Genomic DNA, 21123 nt, shown 5'->3' with positions numbered 1-21123 from the left:
AATTATATATTTTCCACTCACACTTTTTAATTGTACATTTATTACACAAATAACCTATTATGTTTCAATATTTTTTGCTCAATACAAATGTTATAAAAATAATAATTTTGGCTTTAAAATTTTAACCATTGTTTCGATTGAATAAGTATAAATAGTCTATTTTTTATTTTTTATATTAGTAAAAATATAATATTTTATTAATTATATCAATTACAGTAAGTGTGAGAGAATAGTGATTTTCTATTTCGTCGCTTAAGATGTAACACCCATCAAACAACAACCATTAAAACCAGTTTCAATTACCATTCAATAACATAATAACTGTTTTCGATTATTCGATTATAGCGTTATCTATTGACTTTATTATAAATCTGAGCCCATCTGTCGATTCCCTGCGAAAATTTAAATTATACAGTGTTGCCAACTCAATTTGATCAAAAAGTGAGTTATGGGGTGTTGCATCTTAAGCGACGATTTACATCACGTTTAAAATCTGGTTGCACAATTTAAAAAAACAACGTACTAAACGAGGGTTAATAGACGTGTAGGGCTCTATCCTTGTTAAAATAACCATATAATATTATATTGACAGGGTTGCCAATAAAGTTTTACAATAGACAAGACTTCGTGACTATTGCGATCACGACTATACCATGTTTGTAGCACGATAGTTTGTGCAATAAAACCTATTTTTTTTTTTTTTCAATAACCACACACAAATTATTCTGACCGCAGTAGCATAGTGTCTACTCAATATGAAAATCTTTTAAGATAATCCCATAATATACATTACAGTAGATAAATGCTAGTTGAAAAATGCAATTTAACGCTATTTTTGAACATTGTAGTGATGCACGGCCGTAGCGGAGTTCACCTAGTAGTTTTAATTTTAACAATACGCCAAGGCTGTCGTGGTGTCGGATTTCTATGTTTAATCGAAAATCTGTTACTCGCCGTTATTAGGTGTTGTAACGGATAAGCCTACTGGCCCCAATATTGTTCCTTGTTTTCTGGCCACCCGAGTTAATTAATTCGCAAGACTGCGAAGTTTCATTATTCAACGTTATCCGAGCATAAACACTCGGCGAAACGAGCGGATGTCCAAGGTCACCGAACTGCTTTCATTCATTGTTGGACGTACACACTATTTATACAAAAATTGTTTTATTTGTTTCATTAATTATATAATGTACAAAATAATTTTAAGTATAAAAAAACATTATAATCTAAGTAAAAAAAAAATTATTTATAATAACAACACGAGAGTGACCAGTTATAACTTGACTGATGGTAATAACTGGTTTTATGTCATAACAGTACAATTATTTGGTGTTACGCTTGTATTTCGAGCTGCTGTCGTATGAAGACGAACCGTACGACGAGGAACCGTGTGAAGAAGAACCGTAAGATGATGGACTGAACGACGATGATGATCCGTAAGATGACGGGCTGTATGAGGATGATCCGTAAGACGCCGAGGACAACGATGGGCTGTACGACCCAGATCCATAGCTAGAGCCGTAACTGGAGGCTCCGGAACCGTAGCTAGAGCCGTAGCTAGAGGCTCCCAAACCGTAGCTGGAGGATCCCAGGCCGTAGCTGGAGGATCCCAAACCGTAACTGGATGCTCCTAGACCGTAGCTGGAAGCACCAAGACCATAGCTGGAAGCACCAAGACCATAGCTGGAAGCACCAAGACCGTAGCTAGAGGCTCCTAAGCCATAGCCGGAGGCTCCCAGGCCATATCCGCTGTAAGCGGGTGCGGCATAAGCCGGAGCTGCGACAGCGACGGGTTGAGGTGCGGGGATGACGACTGGTGTGGCGACTGGTACTGGGATACGCCTAACGACGGGCACGGGGAATGGTCTGGACACTGGCACTGGAACGTTTTGGACGACTGGTACGGGGAAGGGGGCAGGCACTGGATGTGGCACAGGCCTGTCGACGGCGTAGGGTACTGGTCTTTCGACCGGTACTGGGTACGGGGCGGCTACACGAACGGCGTACGGGCGGTCGACTGGGTAAGGTACTGGAGATGGCACCGGGACGGCAACATTTCTTTGCACCGGGACCGGGTACGGAGCGGACACTGGCTGAGCGTGACGGTTGATAATGTATACTTCCCTGGAAACTGGGACGATGGGTCCGGCGGTCGGGATGGGAGCGGGTGCGGCAATGGCTACTGGTGCTGGTGCAGCAACAGAGTAGGCGGCAGGAACGGCAGCTACTCCAATAGCTGGGGCGGTAGCTACTCCAATGGCTGGTGCGGCAGCTACTCCGATGGCAGGGGCTGCAGCTACTCCGATGGCGGAGGCACCGCTGTACGCAGAAGCGTATGATGATCCCAAACCAGAAGCGAGACCGTAACCGGAAGAAAGTCCAATGCTAGAACCCAATCCTGAACCATAACCCAAGCCTGAGCCATATCCTAAGCCCGGTGATCCGTATTCTTCACCCAAACTGCGTTTTTCTGGTTTTACTGATTCTTTGCTGTTGGAGTCGGCCCCAACGAGGGCTACGACAGCCAAAGCGACAATAGCTGTGATCTGCAAATAATACAAAAGAATTTATAAATGAAAAAATATTAACAGAGTTTTAAACCGTCGGAGACTATGTGAGTGTAAGGAAAGATTGTTATAGTCTTACAATAGGCGTTTTGGTTAGAAAAGTAAAATAAAGTATTACACGTGTGTATGTGAATATAGCTTATATTATCATTAGTATAATCGTCTTTTACTTACAAATTTCATGTTTGCTGTTTGATGTGACTCGATTGAATGGTGATGTTATAAAAATCCAATTGGCTATATATACCCCCGCGGTCGGCTATTGCCGGCATATACAGCATGGTCGCGAAAATAATAACTTAACAAAAAAAAAACCAGTTTAAGTGTCAACCGGTACTGATGTTGTGTCATCGTTTGTGTGCCGACTTAAAGCAGACAAAATGTGGAACTGGAATATTGCACTCTCGCTGTGAATCATCTCGAGACAGCCTGTCTGCTCACGTAACGCGCACGGGTTATCTAACGGCGGCGCACAAACACACATACGAAGTTAATTGTTTATGTCACCCTCGTCGCCGTGGCCGCCATACGATCTGGTTTTGGACTTAAGCGTTTGCCCGTAAAAGAAATCGATTATTGCGTGTGGTAGGCCGTGCAACGCAAACGCCGGCATCTCATCTTGTGTTGCAAAAGTCATAACTGATAATTATTGGCTGTTAATGTGAGCCGCCCAACAAAATATCTAGTCATGTAGCGATTTAAATAACATATTAACGTTGGCGATTTGTACTTTTACCGTTTTGGTATATTATAAAATATGTAATAGCATGTTCGGAACTATTTATTGTTTGTCAGCATCCGGAAATCGTATCTCAATCGTCATGTATGGATATTCATGTTAACGTTTAGCACGCACGAACCAAAGTTTTTGTAATGTGTTCGGCCGACTCTTAAACGGCGCTTATGATTAATGGCAATATCCTTAGCCGACACAAACAAAACGAACCTACTGTAAATAAGTGAAGTAGACAAAAAAAAAAATATTATAACTGGTTCATAAAATTGATAAATGTTTATGTGGTAGGTACTTTCGCGCAGTACAACTATAAAGAAAAAATATATAAAAACTAATATGATTAAGAAGAATAAATAAGTTATTATACGGGACAACTCATTTTCCATTTAATATCAATAATTTCTCGAACAAGATTGATTTGCTTTATAAATAATTAAAAAAATTACAGTGGAGTATACGTGTAACCTGTTAATTCCGGTAATAAAAACCGTACACGTTTAAATTAAAAACTTATTCTAATTACTAACCTTCTCGATAAAACGTTGATATTACCGTTGAATGTCGTTTATGTAAGACAATAGGATAATACAACATGCGTTACATATGCCACTTAGTCGCTATACAATATATTATTGGTCATTGATATGTTATTGTTTATAATTGAATAACAGCAATAAAACATATTGCTGAGAGAGTTGACCAGATCATATAAAGATAATTAAATTCAGTATTGTATACTGTTAATGGTGGTCTAGTAATAAATTAGATAAATTGTAAAATAGGTGTCAAACGCGCAGTCGATTTATTAAAACCGGAGATTTAAAACTCCGTCAAGAGAGACGATAGTTACTGCATATTATTTTTAACAAATAAATGGTTAACATACCTAAGTAAATACATTTTCATACCGCCATAAATTCTTTAGAGTTAAATTTAATTAATTACAATTTTAGATTCATAGTAAAGCTGAAAAGTTAGTCATTTTAAAATAGTATGTACGTTTTATTATTGTTTCTGTTAAGATTATCTCTAGAACCACTGGACCATTTTACTTCAGTAGTACATGTACCATCGATGTAGTACCAATCATTTTTTGTTTTGTTTCATCAATAGCATATTTATTAAACCAAGCAAATTAGTTTGAATATATGGTAAACTATGAAATTTGAACGAAAAAAAGTATATTTTATTAAAAAAAAAAAGATTATTTTACAGTTCTATTCAAAACATTATAAAATACATGTTGCAAACAACAAAAAATAAACTCTTAATGGCAAGGGTTACCTTATAGACAAACACGTTGTGTCTATATTTTAATGGTAACCTTTGAAATATAGACACAATTATAGCTATTGGCTGTAAAGGCTGATTGCACAAAATATTGCTTCATTGGCATTTTTTTAAACCGAATCTATAATCACATTTAACAAAAATTATAAAACAAAAAAAACAAAAAAGTATAACTCTTTAATATTATTTATTATCGCTGTGAATGATTAATCACTTTAGTGTTTATCTTCTAATTTATTTGTATACTTTTACATTTAAAGCAATAGTTGTAATAGTAAATATTATTAAATACAAAATATTTAATACGCCATAACTGACATAATGACATTATTTACTCGAGTATTAAATGTAGACGTGAGGTAACTACGTATATAATATAATGCAACAAATGTTAAATGTACAAAACAGAACTGCAAGCTTTCCCCGGCCACTTAAGAACTAATTATACACGGGCCCATCAATCAGGCTTTTTTTAAATTACAATAAGTACGTCTAGAAACTCTTTAAATCGAAATGACGCTAATACTACCCGAGATAGGTATTATAACGAGATTATAAAAACGTACGTCAGTCGATAATCTTACCATCTATAATCTTACTCATCTAAGACTGTACAGGAAATAACGTTAGGTTAATATTTCGATGTTGATTACTACGCTATTAGAATATTGTTAACTTTCATTGGTGGGTACAAATTCGGCAGTTTTTAGCATTAGCAAAACTACAGCAATTAAAATAAAAATACGATTATGCTTGACGTGCTGTCTCTGATGCGTGCGGTTAAAAAGCTACAATCGACTAAGTATACCTATTCGTTGTTATTATGCAACAGATTAAAAAAAAAAACTCTTGTCTACCGATGAATTACATATGTGGTAAACTAGCAGTGGCTCTCGTTTCTTGTGTGAAACCCGAGTATGTTCGTCAAAGTAATATAGGTAATGCAGTTGACAAGGTTTGTCCGAATGAAAACGGAAGTACCGGATTTTGCGTATTATGCTACAAACAAGTTACAGAACCCAAGTCGTAACACAAAAGAGAATATATATATATATATATATATACGTAGTGGTCAGACACAAGACGGGTTTTATGGAATTTTGGCATACGTCGGCCGATCAATAACGCAAATTTGCTAATACTTTCGTCCACAAGCCATTATATTAAACGTTATACGACTAAACCTCTCCTCCCACCCAAAAAAAAAATTTGCTACCCCAAAAACTAGCTCTACGGTGGACTTAAAGGTAAAATTGAAAATACTCATTATGGAGTGGAACGAGGGCGGATTTTTAGAGTAAATGCCATAACAGTTTTTAAAAATATATCCTAGGGAAAAAAGTTTGAAAATGTATTTTTCGTCATAAGTTATTAATCAAATAATTATTGCATATTACAATATCTTTCTACTACATAACCTCTACACATCTCTATAGGCTATATACTTACATTATTAAGTACCTAAACACCCTAATAACATTACAGATTTACTGTTTAAACATTACATTCGAATTAATACTAATCTACCAGCCAACAATGACGTACCTATACAAACGTGTTTTCACTTCGGACAAGTCATGTAATTAAAGTATATTTAGGGTCATTTTTCATGGTACTCCTTTTTTTGTACGACCTTTAAAAAGAAAATAATTTCACAGTGGGTCATGGCCCAGTTGCTTCCCCCTACCATCATTTATACAGTAACAAAAATGTTATATATAATAAAAAACAAATCATTTCTTGTGAATGAAATTAACTGGCGAATCTTTTGGTTAAACATTTTATATAAATTTGTCAAAACAGAGCCACGTCGTTAATTTACCAACAAAAAATGTGTTCTAAGTAAATGTACTGTGGTAATATATATATAAATGAAGATAATGAAAAGTGTAAGTATTAAGTAGTTTAGACATGTAAATTTCGCCATACTACAACAACGAATAAACGTCAAATTAATACTCTAAATTGGTGTCGTGACATTTTAATATTATACATTTTTTTTTAGCTCCGTCGAGGTGATAAAAAACTGCAGGTGTTAACTATAATGTTACTAATACTGTAGCATGCCTTAACGCATAACCATCATAGTAATTATATAATATGTATGGATTAATTCGGCGAATCTGCCGTGTAAACTGTTAAGGGCAACCAATTATTGTATTTAATTTACACTCAAATCACATTATCTTTTACGAAATCTAAATCATATCTCATGAAGAGAACAATACCCATGTATTGTTGTTTTGTCATTATCTGCACTCGACTAATCGAACAATGAGCCGTTTAAAAATCAGAATGCATTGAATTCACCTTTTATAAGCATTGAGTAAGTATATACTCGACGGTATTAGATCACAGAACTCGTAAGGTACTACCTTATATATACTATAATATATAGGTAGGTATACCTATTTTTTTTATAAGTTGAAAGTTGGAAATCTTCTGTGGCCACGCTTTTAATTATTATTACATTATTGCACAAAACACGTGTTTTAAACGCTCAATTACATACCAACTATATTTTCATCTTCAGTACAAAAATAAATTATGTGGGAATGAAAATAATAATTTAAAGTGAACTATTGAATAATAGTAGACTGCAACACAATCCCGCGTGTATTTTGCCTACGATATCACCTATAGTAAACCTACGCACCTACTACGATTAACTGTATGTAAAACGATAATCAGGTATAATATGTATAAGGTAATAATAATCAAAACTCGATGAATACTATAATAGCCATACATGTGTAAATTCTCCAGACTTTATTATATAACGATAAATAATTTATGTGACTGCCAAAAAAAAAAAGACACTTCTTAATAGTAGTACATTATAAAACTGTCTCTACATGTAAATTATCATATATTTATATTACATCTAATAGTTGACCGGTCGTCGGACGCTTTAACTTTAAATTAAACCTAGGCATTATTTAAACAAATTTTTATTGATATAAAATATCAATGCATTTTTTTAAATTAAAAAATTATTTAACTAAAACTAAATTAAAAAATACAATTGTGATTATTCGACGAATTCAAAGAACAAATAAATATGTGTAAAAACAAAGTTTTAATTGTTAACTCCAATACTTTATAAAAATATACTTAAAATAATAACTAGAAATGTATTCCATTAAACAATTATTTGATGTGTTAAAAAAAATCTATTTTAAATAATTAAATAATTATTTAAATACAAATTTTCCAAGTCTGGCTGAAAGCAGCTCATACTTATGGAGCTAACTATCAAAATAATTAAATGGGTATCTATAACGTAACGGTTAACCGTTAACAGTATGAATCTATGTTTATATGCTAATACACATATTGGATTTCAATAGGTAGGTATGGGTAGTAGATACTTCATTAACAAAACAAGTAACAACCGACTTAAATGGTTTACATACAAATCTGTAACAGCAACACAGTTAAATTCCTGCCACAGGAAGATGTAATTTCTCAAAATGTCATCATTAACCGTGAAAGACGATGTTTCTATTATGTCGACGTTGGTTTTAGTTAGTTTATTTTTTATGAACATTTTTAAGAAGGATAGTTTAACTTTCACATATTAACAAGACAGAAAATAAAATACATGGTCTCGGGAGACCCCGTGCCTTAATTTTTATGTAATATTTCTTCAGTTTCATTTAACATACATTTTAACTATACTTATAGACATACCTAATTGAAATTCCGTTAAACTGTCACTCTCACTCAACTCGGTATTTTACCTCGCAGCTACAAATAAAATTGTTTAGAGCAGTTTAAAGTTAAAAACTGCAATAGATAGACTAATGCGTTAACTAGTAGAGATAATAAATCAAATATAATATACCTTATCGCTTCATTTATAGATACCTATAAACTGATTTGTTTACACGACAACATAGAACGGTATACTAAAAAATAAGCAGAAATTTGGAAATTTGGTTGGGGGGGGGTGTATGTTAGGGCCCTAAATGAAAGCCAAGCCCCCTGAAATAATTAAATAGTCTTCCTATAAAAAAAATAAATCTATGTACAGATTTTAGTTTACGAAAATCTGCTTTTTTTAACCTCACCTATTTCAAATTTGTATGGATTTTTCTATGCAGCCAGTTCAACAAGATAAATATTTTAAAACTAAAATACTATGTATGTAATTATATATATTTATTGCCGCTTTGACAACTTTGGTCATTAGCAGATTGATTTGATGTTTTGGGCTAAAATTAGTTAAGTTTTTTAACAATAGATTTGAAACACGTGATGTAGATTAGGAGTATCAAGTATGGCATCTTTGTCGCTAAATTCTCAGGAGCCATCCATTATACAACTGCGGCTGACTACTGTGTCACAACATGCCTTTTATTGTATATACTATGTCCCCTCATTTTTTAGAAGAAAATAAGATGATAGTTGAAATGGACAAGAATATCATGAATGTCGAGTTCAAAAATAAACTCCTCTTTCTCAATAGAATAAACATAATAATTTTAATAAAACAATTTTACAAATAAATACCAGGCACTGAACTGGCCTATAACCATTCAAAACAATATTTTTTTTTAATTTATCTTAGCATATTCTACTTAAAAATAAAAAAATTGTACAATAGGAGTAAATTTATATATGCAACAATATACAACAAGCGTTTTTTCCACTTTATATACCATAATATATATAAATTATATAATTTATTACTTATATCATAAAACTCAAGGAGAGAGTAATGGTATGTTGACAAACAATTATATAAAATACATAATAACTAAAAAATTTCATTTAAAATATATATAATTATAATTATTGGTTAAAAAAATCAATTGGTTGATAATCTGGTTTCAAAACCTATTTTTTCCCTTATTAACGTCTCTTATCTTATTTGCTGACTTATTCTCTGTAAGAACTCATAGTATGATATGGTCGACTCAAATTTATCTTCAATTAAGTGACTAAAGAACCGTAATTTATGTGGCCCATTTTCCCTAAAAATTATACAAAATTACATATAATTATCATATGAATCTAATACTTAATAATTTGTGTTAACATGATTAGATAAATACTTACTTAATGATTTCTATTGGTAATGGATATGGCTTGAAGTGTTGTAAGTAAGAAACAAAGGTACGCAGTAAATAAGACGATTTAGAATCTACCTCTGGTACTTGTGCCTAAAAAAGTACGATTGAAATAAAATAATACACAATTTCAGTGGTGTTATTAAATTACTTATAAAGAATATAAAAACTCAAATACTTACAATCATCTCCGGCATTGCATTGAAATTGACATATCCAAACAATTTTTGTATAAGAAGGTCTGAGCTTCTGCGACCAATAAATATTGTTAATGTTTCACTGTCGTCCATTAAATAGATTCCATTCGAATCGATTCGTTCAGCAGACAACTGGAGTAGAGGAGGAATGGGAACTTCTACTAACTTCTCATAATTAATTTTTGGCTAAAATTTTTTTTTATACATTAACAACAGTTTAAGTTTTTATAAAACAATTGTGAAGAATGTAGTTTTACTTGTTCTTCTAATGTGTGAATTGGGTATAAGTCGGGATAAATAAATTGCATAAGACTGTAGAGAGGCAAACTTTTCATCTGGCACATACTGAAAATTCTATCATCCAGTTTGGTCGGTTGACTAGTTCGGAAAGCACTCTGTCGGAATAAAAACAATTATTATTTCATTTCTGCATACAATTTTACATCGTATATTTACATGTTTCAATGTTGCTAAAATATACAGTGGGAACACTTTCAAGGATACTGGAGCTAACATCGACCCAGAACCACCAACTGAATTACAACCCAGTTTGTATGCTGAAAGTGAATCTGAAATGGCATTGACAAAAGCTTCTCGAGCATCTAATAATGACTTTTCTGTACTACGATCGACAGCTAGACAAATGTAAATAATAACACATTTTTAGAAATATGTTTATTAGCAAGTTAATTATCAACGTTTTTTTTTGCAAATATCTCACCCATTTTAGCTATCAAACATGTAATGGCCTGTTGATCGGCATTTTGAAAAATGTCATTCAAATTTTCTGTAACTGGCACGCACATGGTATGTACCCGAATTCGTCGTTCGGCTGTATAACATTCAGTAAATTTAGATTATTTTAATATGTTTACAACAGAATATATTACCTTGGCTAGATGTATAAAGCAAAGCTGCTTGGAAACATACAACTGGCACACCGTCTAAACTATCTTCAATAGACAATTGCATACCATACGCACTATCAGGATTGACATTCGGTAACATAAGTAAGTCAGAAGAACGAACAAAGAAATTCCCATGGAACGAATGTATCGCTACTCCACGAGTGCAGCGCAACCTCAAGAGAGCTTCAAATCCAATTTTGCGGGATAGGTAACGGTCGAAGCAGTTGATAAATCTTGTTACAACAGTAGGCGATTTGTTATCAAACTGTGGGAAACTGTGAATACAGCCCGCAGAGAACTTTGATATTCCAGCTAAGAATACATAAATATTATTATAAAATATATTGAACCAAACAAAAATATGTAAATTTATATTAATAAACTGTGCTTACAAATGCTAGCAATATCCAAGTATTGTGATGAAATGAAAAACATATCAACAGCAATTTGTTCAGCACTACACTCCAAAGCCAACTTTTTGTAAAAATCTGTAGACGGCGCCATGTGCTGTACACGATCGCTAGTGTTAGCAGCACCACTATCTCTAGGTTCTAAGCTGCCAGGGCCACAATTTGGTAGGCTTGCTTGGAATACTGTGACACGACCGCCTCTAGGCGCCAGTATTTTAAAAGCTGCTTGTAAGGCAGCTCCCAAAGCACAACCAGTATTGTACGTTTCATTGTATTGTTCTGGCAAACTAGTCAGCAAGTCTTTAATTGCAGATTTGTTTTCTTGTAAGGTAACCATTAATCCATCAGGTAGAGGTAAAAATATATCTAAAATATTAAGATTTATTTATTGTACTTAATATTTACATTATTTAAATAACTTGAGAATACTCTCATATATACATATTGACTAGATAGCAAAGATATGAAATCACTGGATACATTGAATCAAAATTGCACCCTCGAAGGTTCAAGAACTAAGACTTCCAAAACATTGGAAAGACAAGTCTAAATGTATATAATATGAGAGTACTCTCAAGTCGAATATAAAATCCAGTTATCATTGAAAACACAAAAAATGAAATAAACGATAAATTAAAACAGATAATTATCTCACCCGAAATGTCACTAACTACGAGTTGCTTTGGTTTTGCCCCATCATTGCTTGCAGCAATTTGATAGAAATGCACAGCCGAGTCATAAGTGATAAATCCAATTTGTGTACGTGTATCACCCGGTATATCATTCGACATAATTTTATTTAAAATTCGATCACAAACAATTTCTAAATAGCCAGTTAAAGTAGCTGTTCTCGATACATCCAAGAGGAATAAATACAAAGCAGGTTGAGGAGGTCTTACCTATAATTTCAATACGTAAATAGTACAACTATGTAAGACAGATATAGTGGAGTAAAAACAAAATGTACTCACCATGTAATCTTGTGAAGCTATATACTCAATAGTGGCATTTTGAATTTCTGGTCTTCTAGATGGATCACCGAGGGTTTTAGTGTAAGGATCAATTTGAAATTCTCCAGGTACTAAAATGTAAAAATAATTTTATAACAATTTTATACTAAAATATCTATAAAGTAAATAACAGTTCATTATAAATTCAATAATGTGCTTACAGTCATTAACTCTGTAACATAGATTACATTTCCAATGTGCATTGTCGATAAATTGAACAAATGGATTGATGTATGATCGACAATTACGGCATCTTGTAATAGTATCACATTGTATCACAGTTAAACGCTAAATCAAATTAATATGAATTATAAACTATTAGAATGTAAAATCAAATATATGTTTTAACTAAAACAAAAATAATTTACTCACTGAAAGGTCTTTGTAAGGATGAATCAATATACCCAAAGGTAATCTACTCTTATCCAATAATGTTTTAGACACAGGAAACTTGTTTAATGTACAGCGGAATATACTAAACCCAAACAGACATAATTTAAAATTTATAAATAATGATTATATTATTATTTTATTTATCATAATCTTAATAACTTATAAAATCATACTCGGGTGAACAATTATCACAATTTGCATATCCTTGAGGCAATTTGATATCTGGTGGTTGAACACCATCTCCCGGTAATATATCTCTTGTTTTTAATAGATCAACAGTGTCATAACCCTAAAACCCCAAATGATTCATTATAATTATACAATTTATTTTTAATGTTAGAAAAATATTACACACCCATGATGAAGCAAACCCTTGTTGTACAACTGAAGGATTTCTGTCTTGGTTATAATATCCTTGCTGTGCCTGTCCAACAGCAGATTGCTGGTAAGCTGTTTGCCCTGAATAACCCATATTATTTGGTTGGGAAAATCCTTTTGATGTTAATTGGACATTTTGTGTAGGATATGCCGACTGTAGCTGACTATTTCCTTGCAATTGATTATTATAACTCGGAGGTAACATTTGCTGTTGTGTTTGTTGGTTATATCCAGAGGGCAAAGTAGGAGGCATGGCCGTAATGTTAGTTGGGTTATATTGTGAATTTTGTAATGGTGGTTGAGAGAGCATTGGATTTATTTGACTTGGATATTTTGCAGTCAAAGGAGGCTGTCCAACAGGTGGTTGAGCTATTTGATTTGTGCTAGCTTGTGTTGGCCATTGATTATTCAATGGTTGGGGTGGATTTGTTTGACCATATAGTAAATTATTATTTGGTAGAATAGACTTTGTTTCAGTCATAGGCTGTGAAGTATATTGACTAAAAGTAGGCTGAGCAGTCATATTGGCAGATTGTAGCATTCCATTAGGTTTAGCTTCATTACTAAATGGCTGTGAAGGGTACTGATTAACCACAGGCTGAGTAGTTGAAATTGAGTTTGTCTGTTGATTAGGGGTAGGTCGTGGTGGATATACACTTCCTGATGATGGTGGAATCGGTGGCATTCCAGTAGTCCTCTCTTGATTATTAAAAGTCGAAGGATATTGATTGGCTGTAGGTGACACATACTTGGGTTGACTACTGAATGATTGAGAAAACAAAGTTGATCCTGGTTGAATAGGTGGAACAATTGAAGGGGGTTGACTATTCAGAGGTTGAGGAGGATAGTGGTTAGCAGCAGGTCGTAATGGAGGCATTTCTGTCAACTTGGATTGATTGTTTAACTGCTGAGGAGGAAATTGTAGAGCTGCTGGTTGAGTAGGCAAAACAGTGTTTGGTATAGTTTGACTGTTTGTCGACTGTGGTGGATAGCGATTATTAGTGGTTTGAACAGGTGGCATTCCAATAGGTTTAAATTGATTATTAAACACTTGAGAAGAATCCTGATGAGCCGGAGGTGGAATAGGTGCCATTTTAGTAGGCACTGGTTGATTACTCAATTGTTGTGGAGGAATTTGAGGAATTCCTGGCTGTAGAGGCTGAATAAAACTTGGTGTTGACTGACTCTGAAAAGGTTGTGGTTGATACTGATTTGCTGTAGGAGGAACAGATGTAACATTCTGTATTGGTTTACTGTTTAGTGGCTGTGGAGCAAAGCGGTTATTCGTTGATTGAACAGGTGTTGGTCCAATAGGTTTGAATTGATTATCGAATAATTGGGAAGGAAATTGATTAGCTGTTTGATAAGGTACAGAGCTTCTTATTTGTTGGTTATCTGATGTGAACTGATTACCTGGTGGTTGTACTAAATTTGAATGTATTGGTAACTGATTAGTCTGAGGATTAAAAACACCCGGTGATTGAATGCTCATAGCATTCATCTGAGTAGACATATTTTGAAATGCAGAAACATGTGCTTGATTACTAACTGGTTGAACTTTTGATGAAACTAACTGGTTCAACGGTTCACTGTCAATTTCTTTTGGTTGAATACTAGTTGTCTGATTCAAAAGCTCTTTACTAGGTGCTTCTGAACTAAAATTAGTTGATGATGAAGAATCAACAGGAAGCTTAACAAACTCATTACATGAAGCATTTGGCTGACTGAAAAATGACTGTATTGATTTTGAACCTGATGATGATGATGCAGCTATGATAGTACTAGCACTCATTGGTGCACTCTGATTATCTGAAACTGTAACATTTGACTTTTCTACTAAATTGTTATCAGTTGTTTGATGTTGATTAAACACTAATGAGCTATTAGCTTCAGACGCAAAATTTGAAAAATTACGTTCAGGATTTGTTTTGAGCTCATCAGAAATTGAAGGTTTTCTAACATCACTAGTTGTTACCGAGTTATCATACTTATAAAGATCACTTGTTTGAGTTCCGTCTTTTATATTTGCAAAGGTTTCGTCAGATAATGGAAAACTATTGTCTGTTGAGTACTGTTGACTTGAGAAGTCTTCAGTTTTTACACTTGATGATCGACTTGAAGGATCCACACTAGAATGTTGTTGATAAAATGACTGATTATTTACACTGCTCGAGTTAAAATAGCCACTAGTGTTTGATGAACGTTGTTGCATTACTGTAGTTTCTGAATTTGCTTGCTGAAGTTCTTCGTTAACAGGGCTATTTAAAGACTGCTTATCGAAGATTGTAGAATTAGCCACATTAGGTTTGTTAGTATCACCTAAAGATTGTTGAGTATTTGTTGCTATTTGAGAAGTAATGTTTGAAGTATGGAAACTATTTGATTGGTAATCCGGTAAAGAAACTAGTTTTGAAGTATCTCCAAACACTGCATTGTTATCAACAGGACATTTATTAACTAAATCAATGTTTTCTAATTTCGTTTTTTGATTCACTAAATCATCTCCTGGAGCTGGTGAAATTGTAGAACTTGACACAAAAGTTTCTATATCACTACTTGGTTTCTGAATAGTAGTCGTGTAATCAATCTGTGTGTGTTGATATGATACATTCTGATTTAATTGAGTTGTTTTATTTAAAGGTGAACTACTTGGTATAATTCCTGGTATTCCACTAGAAGTTGTAGAATTGTTAGAATGTACACTTGTTGGACGAGAAACTTCAGTTGTTGTTTGATGACTAGTTTTTAACTGAACATTATTAAGTAATTCAGACGCAACTGGTTTAAAAGAATTACTAGATGAAAACCGACTTAAAGATTCATTGCTATGTAAATTCTGTTCATTTTGCACAAATGTGTTATCTGCACTGGTGGGATTATTATTTGCTTGACTGATAGATGCTTGTAAAGCAGAAGTGTTCAAACCACTTTTATCATTTGGAATAGTGCTATCAGTAAATTGTTGTTTAGTATCTATTGGAGGTGCACTTTCTGGAACAGCAGATTGAGTAATTACCTCTGGCTGATTCAACTTAATTGATTGTGAACTTTCTTCAGATTGTTTTGTAACAGGAGATTCATGACTACTAAATGGCTGTGAAAATATTGATGTATTTTGTGATGTTTCTGTACGGGAATCAAACATATTAGGCTGTGTTGTATTATTATATGACTGGTTAAAATATGATGTATTGTTAAAATGAGAAACTGGCTGATTGGTATTTTGCCTAGAACTAAATAAATAGTCCTTTGGTGGTGAACTGTATTCATTGTTAGACTCTGCTTGCTCAATTTGATTTTTATTAGAATAATAATTTATTTGCTGCTTTTGACGTACATTATAATCATTAAGGCGAGATTCGAGATTTTCTTTAGTTTGTTTTATTTCATTCTGATCACTGAAACCAGGTGGTAAAGGAATGTCTTCGATATCATCATCGTCTTGGTTGTATGCATTATGTAATATAGAATGATGATCATCAGTATAATCTTCCTTATTTAAATTTAAATCAGCAAATTCACTAGGTACGGGAAATTGTTTGTTTGAAGATTTTAATTCTTCAGTAACATGGCAATTAATATTTGGAGGATTTATAGGAGGTGGGTACGCATGTTTTATCGGTTGTATACTTTCAGAATCTTGGTCAGTACTTTCAGAATATAACGAAGACGTATGTTGAGGTGAACTTTCTGTAGAAGTTTCCTCCGTATCATATTCAATAATTTTTGGTTCAGGATAAGGTGGTTTAACAGAAAAATAGTTAGTATTCATATTTGCAGCTATAGTTCCTCTAGAAAAATTTTTTTCTACGGAGTACGGTTCTGGAATTTTCTTAGGTTGTTGAGGTAATAATCCAGTAAGATGGGGTTGAAGTTGGAAATCTGGGTTAATAGGATAATTTTCAGCATTTGATTGAGCAAGACTGTAAACATCCTGAAAATTAAAAATATAATTTTTAATTCAATAGATTATTTTAAAGCAAAAAACAAAAATCTATAATTTTTGAAAACATCGAAGTGAATTTTGTTTTGATAACCTACATACAAATTTGTATACAAAACATTACAAATTAAATATTTCTCCTCCCCTTTAATATAAATATAAATTTTAATATAAATTAATTTGGTCAGCCAAACAATATTCTCTATTCACATTTCTATACATAATAACTATTATAACCCGCCCAATTCATCTTGAGTCCAACCGCTCATTACTTTTAAATAAAAACATAATGAAAGAATGGGCTTAAGATGTACTGAATGGGTTAGAATAGAAATTAAATTAAGTTTAAATAAATTATTAACATTTTAATTTAAAAAACTTATAAAACAAACAAGTAAAACAAAACTATTTATCTAACCCCGGTTGACTTTTAATCCGATTGGTATTATTGATGATCTGAGATTAATGCACTGTATAATAAATAATTTGGACAACAACTAACATTGAATAATTAAAAAACTATACAAAAAAAAAACATGTTTTGCTTAAGTTTAATACTGATGAACTAGTATTTTAAATTTGTACTTGAAATGCACAATACAACGGTACATTAAATAAAAAAAGCAGACGCAGAAATATAAAAACCAAGTTCAAAAAACTTAAGAACAAAACACAGGAAACAATAAACATACAAATTGTAAACATTATGCTAATGACCTCAAAATTATGTGTAATTAACAATAACAATAACAGCCGAAATTTCAAAAGGTTTTGTTAATATATAATTACTGCTTAACTTTGTTTAAAATACTTTTACTTACTGGAATTGAAGATTGAGAGTTCTCGTATATTCCTTTGGCATTAGTCCTAGGTGGTCCTGAAGAACGAGGTTGATTATTATCCATTTGATAAAAATTATGGTTTACCATTGGCACAGCATTAGGATTGTTATATTTTCTATCGAGAGATATTGAACCTAAGAAAAACACAAATTTTAAAATTGGAGTATAATAAAATAATGGCTTTCTGAATATTTCCTATAAAATAATTTTCTATATTTCAGCAAAACGGAAAAAAAATTAAATTTTAGTTAAAAAAACCGTAATTTTAGATAATTTTTGTAAATATTAATATATATATATATATATATATTTTTTTTTTTTTAAAGCTGTTATTTCCAATTATTGATATGCAATTATTAATTGACTATTATTATAAAACAGTAGAAGACAAAATGGTCAAGTACCCATACTATTTTATTTTATATTTTATATTACATAAGCGTATCTATTTATTAAAGGAAATTTTAATAGAAAAATAATTAATGAATTATTTTTAATTTTAATAAGACCTTCAAGCACGGTCCACTTATTTGTGATTATGGTTTTGTATCATTATTATCAAACAAAATTACAATTTTTTACTTTATCTGCTATACCTAGTACTGATAAATTATTAACACAGGAAGTTATCAAGTGCTAAAGACAATGAATGTATCAAAAAAAGAATAAAGACTAAATAGTAGATTAGGCATGGTTTCTACAGGCTAGATGAAAATATTAGAAATTTTTTAAATGACATTCAAATATTACAACACTACTTCTAATTAATAGTTTTACACGATAATTTTAATTGATAACATTTTAGTCGAGTATTTGTAGATATTTAATTACTGATAAAATAATTATGCTACACAGATATGCAAAGCATATAATTTGTACCTACTTCAAGAACCATTTGAAATATTTTTATAGTGGATTTTGATCTATAGTATAATATAATGATAACAATTATTGAGAGCAGGCTATAGATTACCTAATAAAATCTGTGAATTTTCAAGTAGTAAATTACTCTAACAAAAAATAAATACGTATATTAAATATAAATTTGTTTTACCAAAATCATTTTCTGTCTGCATGATGTTAGCAGGTTGATTGTACAACGTTTGGCCATTGACGAGAGGATTCGCTGTTACATTAACACAAACGTTTAATGAATCCGAAAATAAAAATATTGTTAAACAAAAAAACAAAGACTAGTACTTACGGTTTTGATGAAAATAATTGTATCTAGAATTTGGGTCCATGATTTCCCGTGGCACAAACCGACCTAAAAACCTGAAAAAAGTAAAAAAAATGGTCGAACTTGACACGATTTGAAAAACTGGCCCAAGGTTTTCCAGCGGCTTATATACGTATATAATTTAATAAAAAAATATCTTATCAATCCAAACTGAGTAATGCAAGAATCACCAACCTGTCAAATTATCGGTTTCAAAAACGATAGTACTCTGCGATGTACGTTAAAAGCATAGCCGGACGGATTTAATACAAACAACACGGATAAAAACAAAACAGTAAAATTCACAAAAATATTAGCTGCACTTTGTGACAATTCGGAGAAAATTCGGCGACGTATTTGGTGATTATTAAGACGAAACTTGCTTCCTTTCCATTATCTATAGAACACCACGTCACACTCACACACGCACATGACCTAGTCTTGTGATTACAGCGAAAATGGGCGGGCGGGAGGACAGACGGACGGTGGCAATAGTGTCCGAACGCACCCACAAACGGTTACGTGGAACACCTTACCAGTACATACGGATTTTCAAACAAACATTTTTGCTTCGACTGCATACTATGCGAATAAGTATTTTCTTTAATTACTCAATAAGTAGGAAACATATTCCGCGAATTTGATTTGCATTTTTTAATCCCATTCACACCGAAAATAATACTTTACCATTCCGACTGCCGACACTTGTACCACTAATCGAATAATCGCAAACGCAGCCATTGCCGTCATTGGGTAAATACCTAATAATCGTTTTTTAAATCACAATGCATTATACATTATGGGCAATGCTGAATGCAGTCAGTTGGCTATTATACAAATTACAAACTATATTTTAATTTTTATCTCCAATTTTTTTATAACAACTATATCGATAGGTACATAACGTCAGAATATATCATATTGTTATAAATTATTCTAGTTAATGTTTTCGTTTATAATTGCAAATGGAGGGGAACACTGTTTCTTTTATTACTTATTATATCTTCTCGCTTATATAAATAATTATAATAGTAAAAAATTCTAATAATTAATTTTTTGCTTGAAATTGGTCTTATCGTAAAAAACATGGTCAGCTAAAACACAAGAGAACCGAAGAAGGGAGAGGCTGAGGAAAAAACTCGCTTTTTAAATTTCCATTAGGTAATTAAGTGCTGTGTTCCCTCTTAACCACACTTTAATTATTGTCTATTAAACCTTGGTTTTAAATAGTAATAACTCAACAATATGGTTCTATGGACTATGGTACATAGTTTGTACATGATATATTATGTACATATTAGTATTCGAATATACACAAACACATTAAGTACCCCTATAATTACTCAGTTTGGTTATTTAAAGCTTTAAAAACTGTTATGATAAAGCAAATAATATCGTTAGTTTTAGATTTTTTTAGTGTACCAGAATACATTTTAATTCAAATTTAATTTTGAGTATCAGCACTAAAAGCAAATATATATTTAATTTGTTCTACTTGGCTATAGACACATACATCATAACGTCGCATCATTAAACAATACAATTTTGAACGATTCTTGCTAACTTTCAGTATAATGACAGTTCTTTATTGATTATTTTATTAGATATTTGAAAATATAATAAACTATATTATAAATACATTTGAGACGAAATTAGTTGCTGATATTTAATTATATTTTACGCATATAAGTTATTACAAGTGCATACATTCAATAATTCAAACATTTATTTATTTAAATAAAAGGCAATAAAATTGTAATATTAAATTAGGATAATTTAAAAATATTGACTTCAGTTCTTGATGCACAATTTTTTAAACAACTAACTTAGGACTTTAGTAAAATCTATGGCTATACTGTCAAAGGATTTGATTTAAAATTATGAATGTATGTTATACGCTAATGTACTTAGTACTTACCTAACTAATTACTAAACTTAGGAAATGTTGATGTAGTTATGATAAATGTGGAATTATAATATGAATTATTAATTTATTAGATCGTATATTTGTAAAGAGTATACATTTATATTAAAAGGTATACAGTCCTACAAAGTTTAAAACCTTAGTACTTAATGTGTAAATAAACGTTTTACAATAAATGGGTATTCAATAATTCGGCTGCACCTGAATAAATAAAACGATAAAAACAATGTT

General features: G+C 32.2%; 2 protein-coding genes across 2 annotated transcripts; both read right to left on the bottom strand.

The window, feature by feature from the left end:
• Positions 1-1227: 1227 nt before the first annotated feature.
• Positions 1228-2869, bottom strand: LOC126834918 (skin secretory protein xP2-like). Its single transcript, XM_050567143.1, has 2 exons — positions 2742-2869; positions 1228-2546 (listed from the first exon to the last, which is right to left on the bottom strand). The coding sequence occupies exons 1-2, from the start codon at positions 2748-2750 to the stop codon at positions 1323-1325; spliced, it is 1233 nt and encodes a 410-aa protein (XP_050423100.1). The 5' UTR covers positions 2751-2869; the 3' UTR covers positions 1228-1322.
• Positions 2870-9363: 6494 nt separating this feature from the next.
• LOC126834909 (protein transport protein Sec24B) lies at positions 9364-19399 on the bottom strand. Its single transcript, XM_050567131.1, has 18 exons — positions 19164-19399; positions 18954-19024; positions 18804-18875; positions 17729-17883; positions 12942-16898; positions 12760-12875; positions 12566-12668; positions 12355-12481; positions 12155-12264; positions 11839-12082; positions 11166-11549; positions 10756-11085; positions 10587-10697; positions 10322-10500; positions 10123-10260; positions 9851-10051; positions 9658-9761; positions 9364-9572 (listed from the first exon to the last, which is right to left on the bottom strand). Exons 2-18 carry the CDS (start codon positions 18991-18993, stop codon positions 9461-9463), a joined length of 6483 nt encoding a protein of 2160 aa, XP_050423088.1. The 5' UTR covers positions 18994-19024; positions 19164-19399; the 3' UTR covers positions 9364-9460.
• Positions 19400-21123: the final 1724 nt, after the last annotated feature.

This window comes from Adelges cooleyi, unplaced genomic scaffold (genome assembly GCF_023614345.1).
Source record: "Adelges cooleyi isolate 19-005CV unplaced genomic scaffold, UGA_ACOO_1.1 ACOO_flye_CR_arks_rails_tigmint_CR_PRNA_21, whole genome shotgun sequence".
Lineage (NCBI taxonomy): Eukaryota > Metazoa > Arthropoda > Insecta > Hemiptera > Adelgidae > Adelges > Adelges cooleyi.
The sequence above is the reverse complement of the archived record's forward strand: the minus strand, read 5'-3'. Positions and strand labels throughout refer to the sequence as shown.

What these genes read in the sequence shown, in the direction of transcription:
- LOC126834909 (XM_050567131.1), bottom strand. Translation starts at nt 18,993, where the DNA reads ATGGACCCAAATTCTAGATACAATTATTTTCATCAAAACC. An exon ending in TGTGATAATTGTTCACCCGA is followed by an intron (nt 12,669 to 12,759) that starts GTATGATTTTAT and finishes GTTTGGGTTTAG; the next exon opens with TATATTCCGCTGTACATTAA. An exon ending in ATGTTTGATAGCTAAAATGG is followed by an intron (nt 10,501 to 10,586) that starts GTGAGATATTTG and finishes ACATTTGTCTAG; the next exon opens with CTGTCGATCGTAGTACAGAA.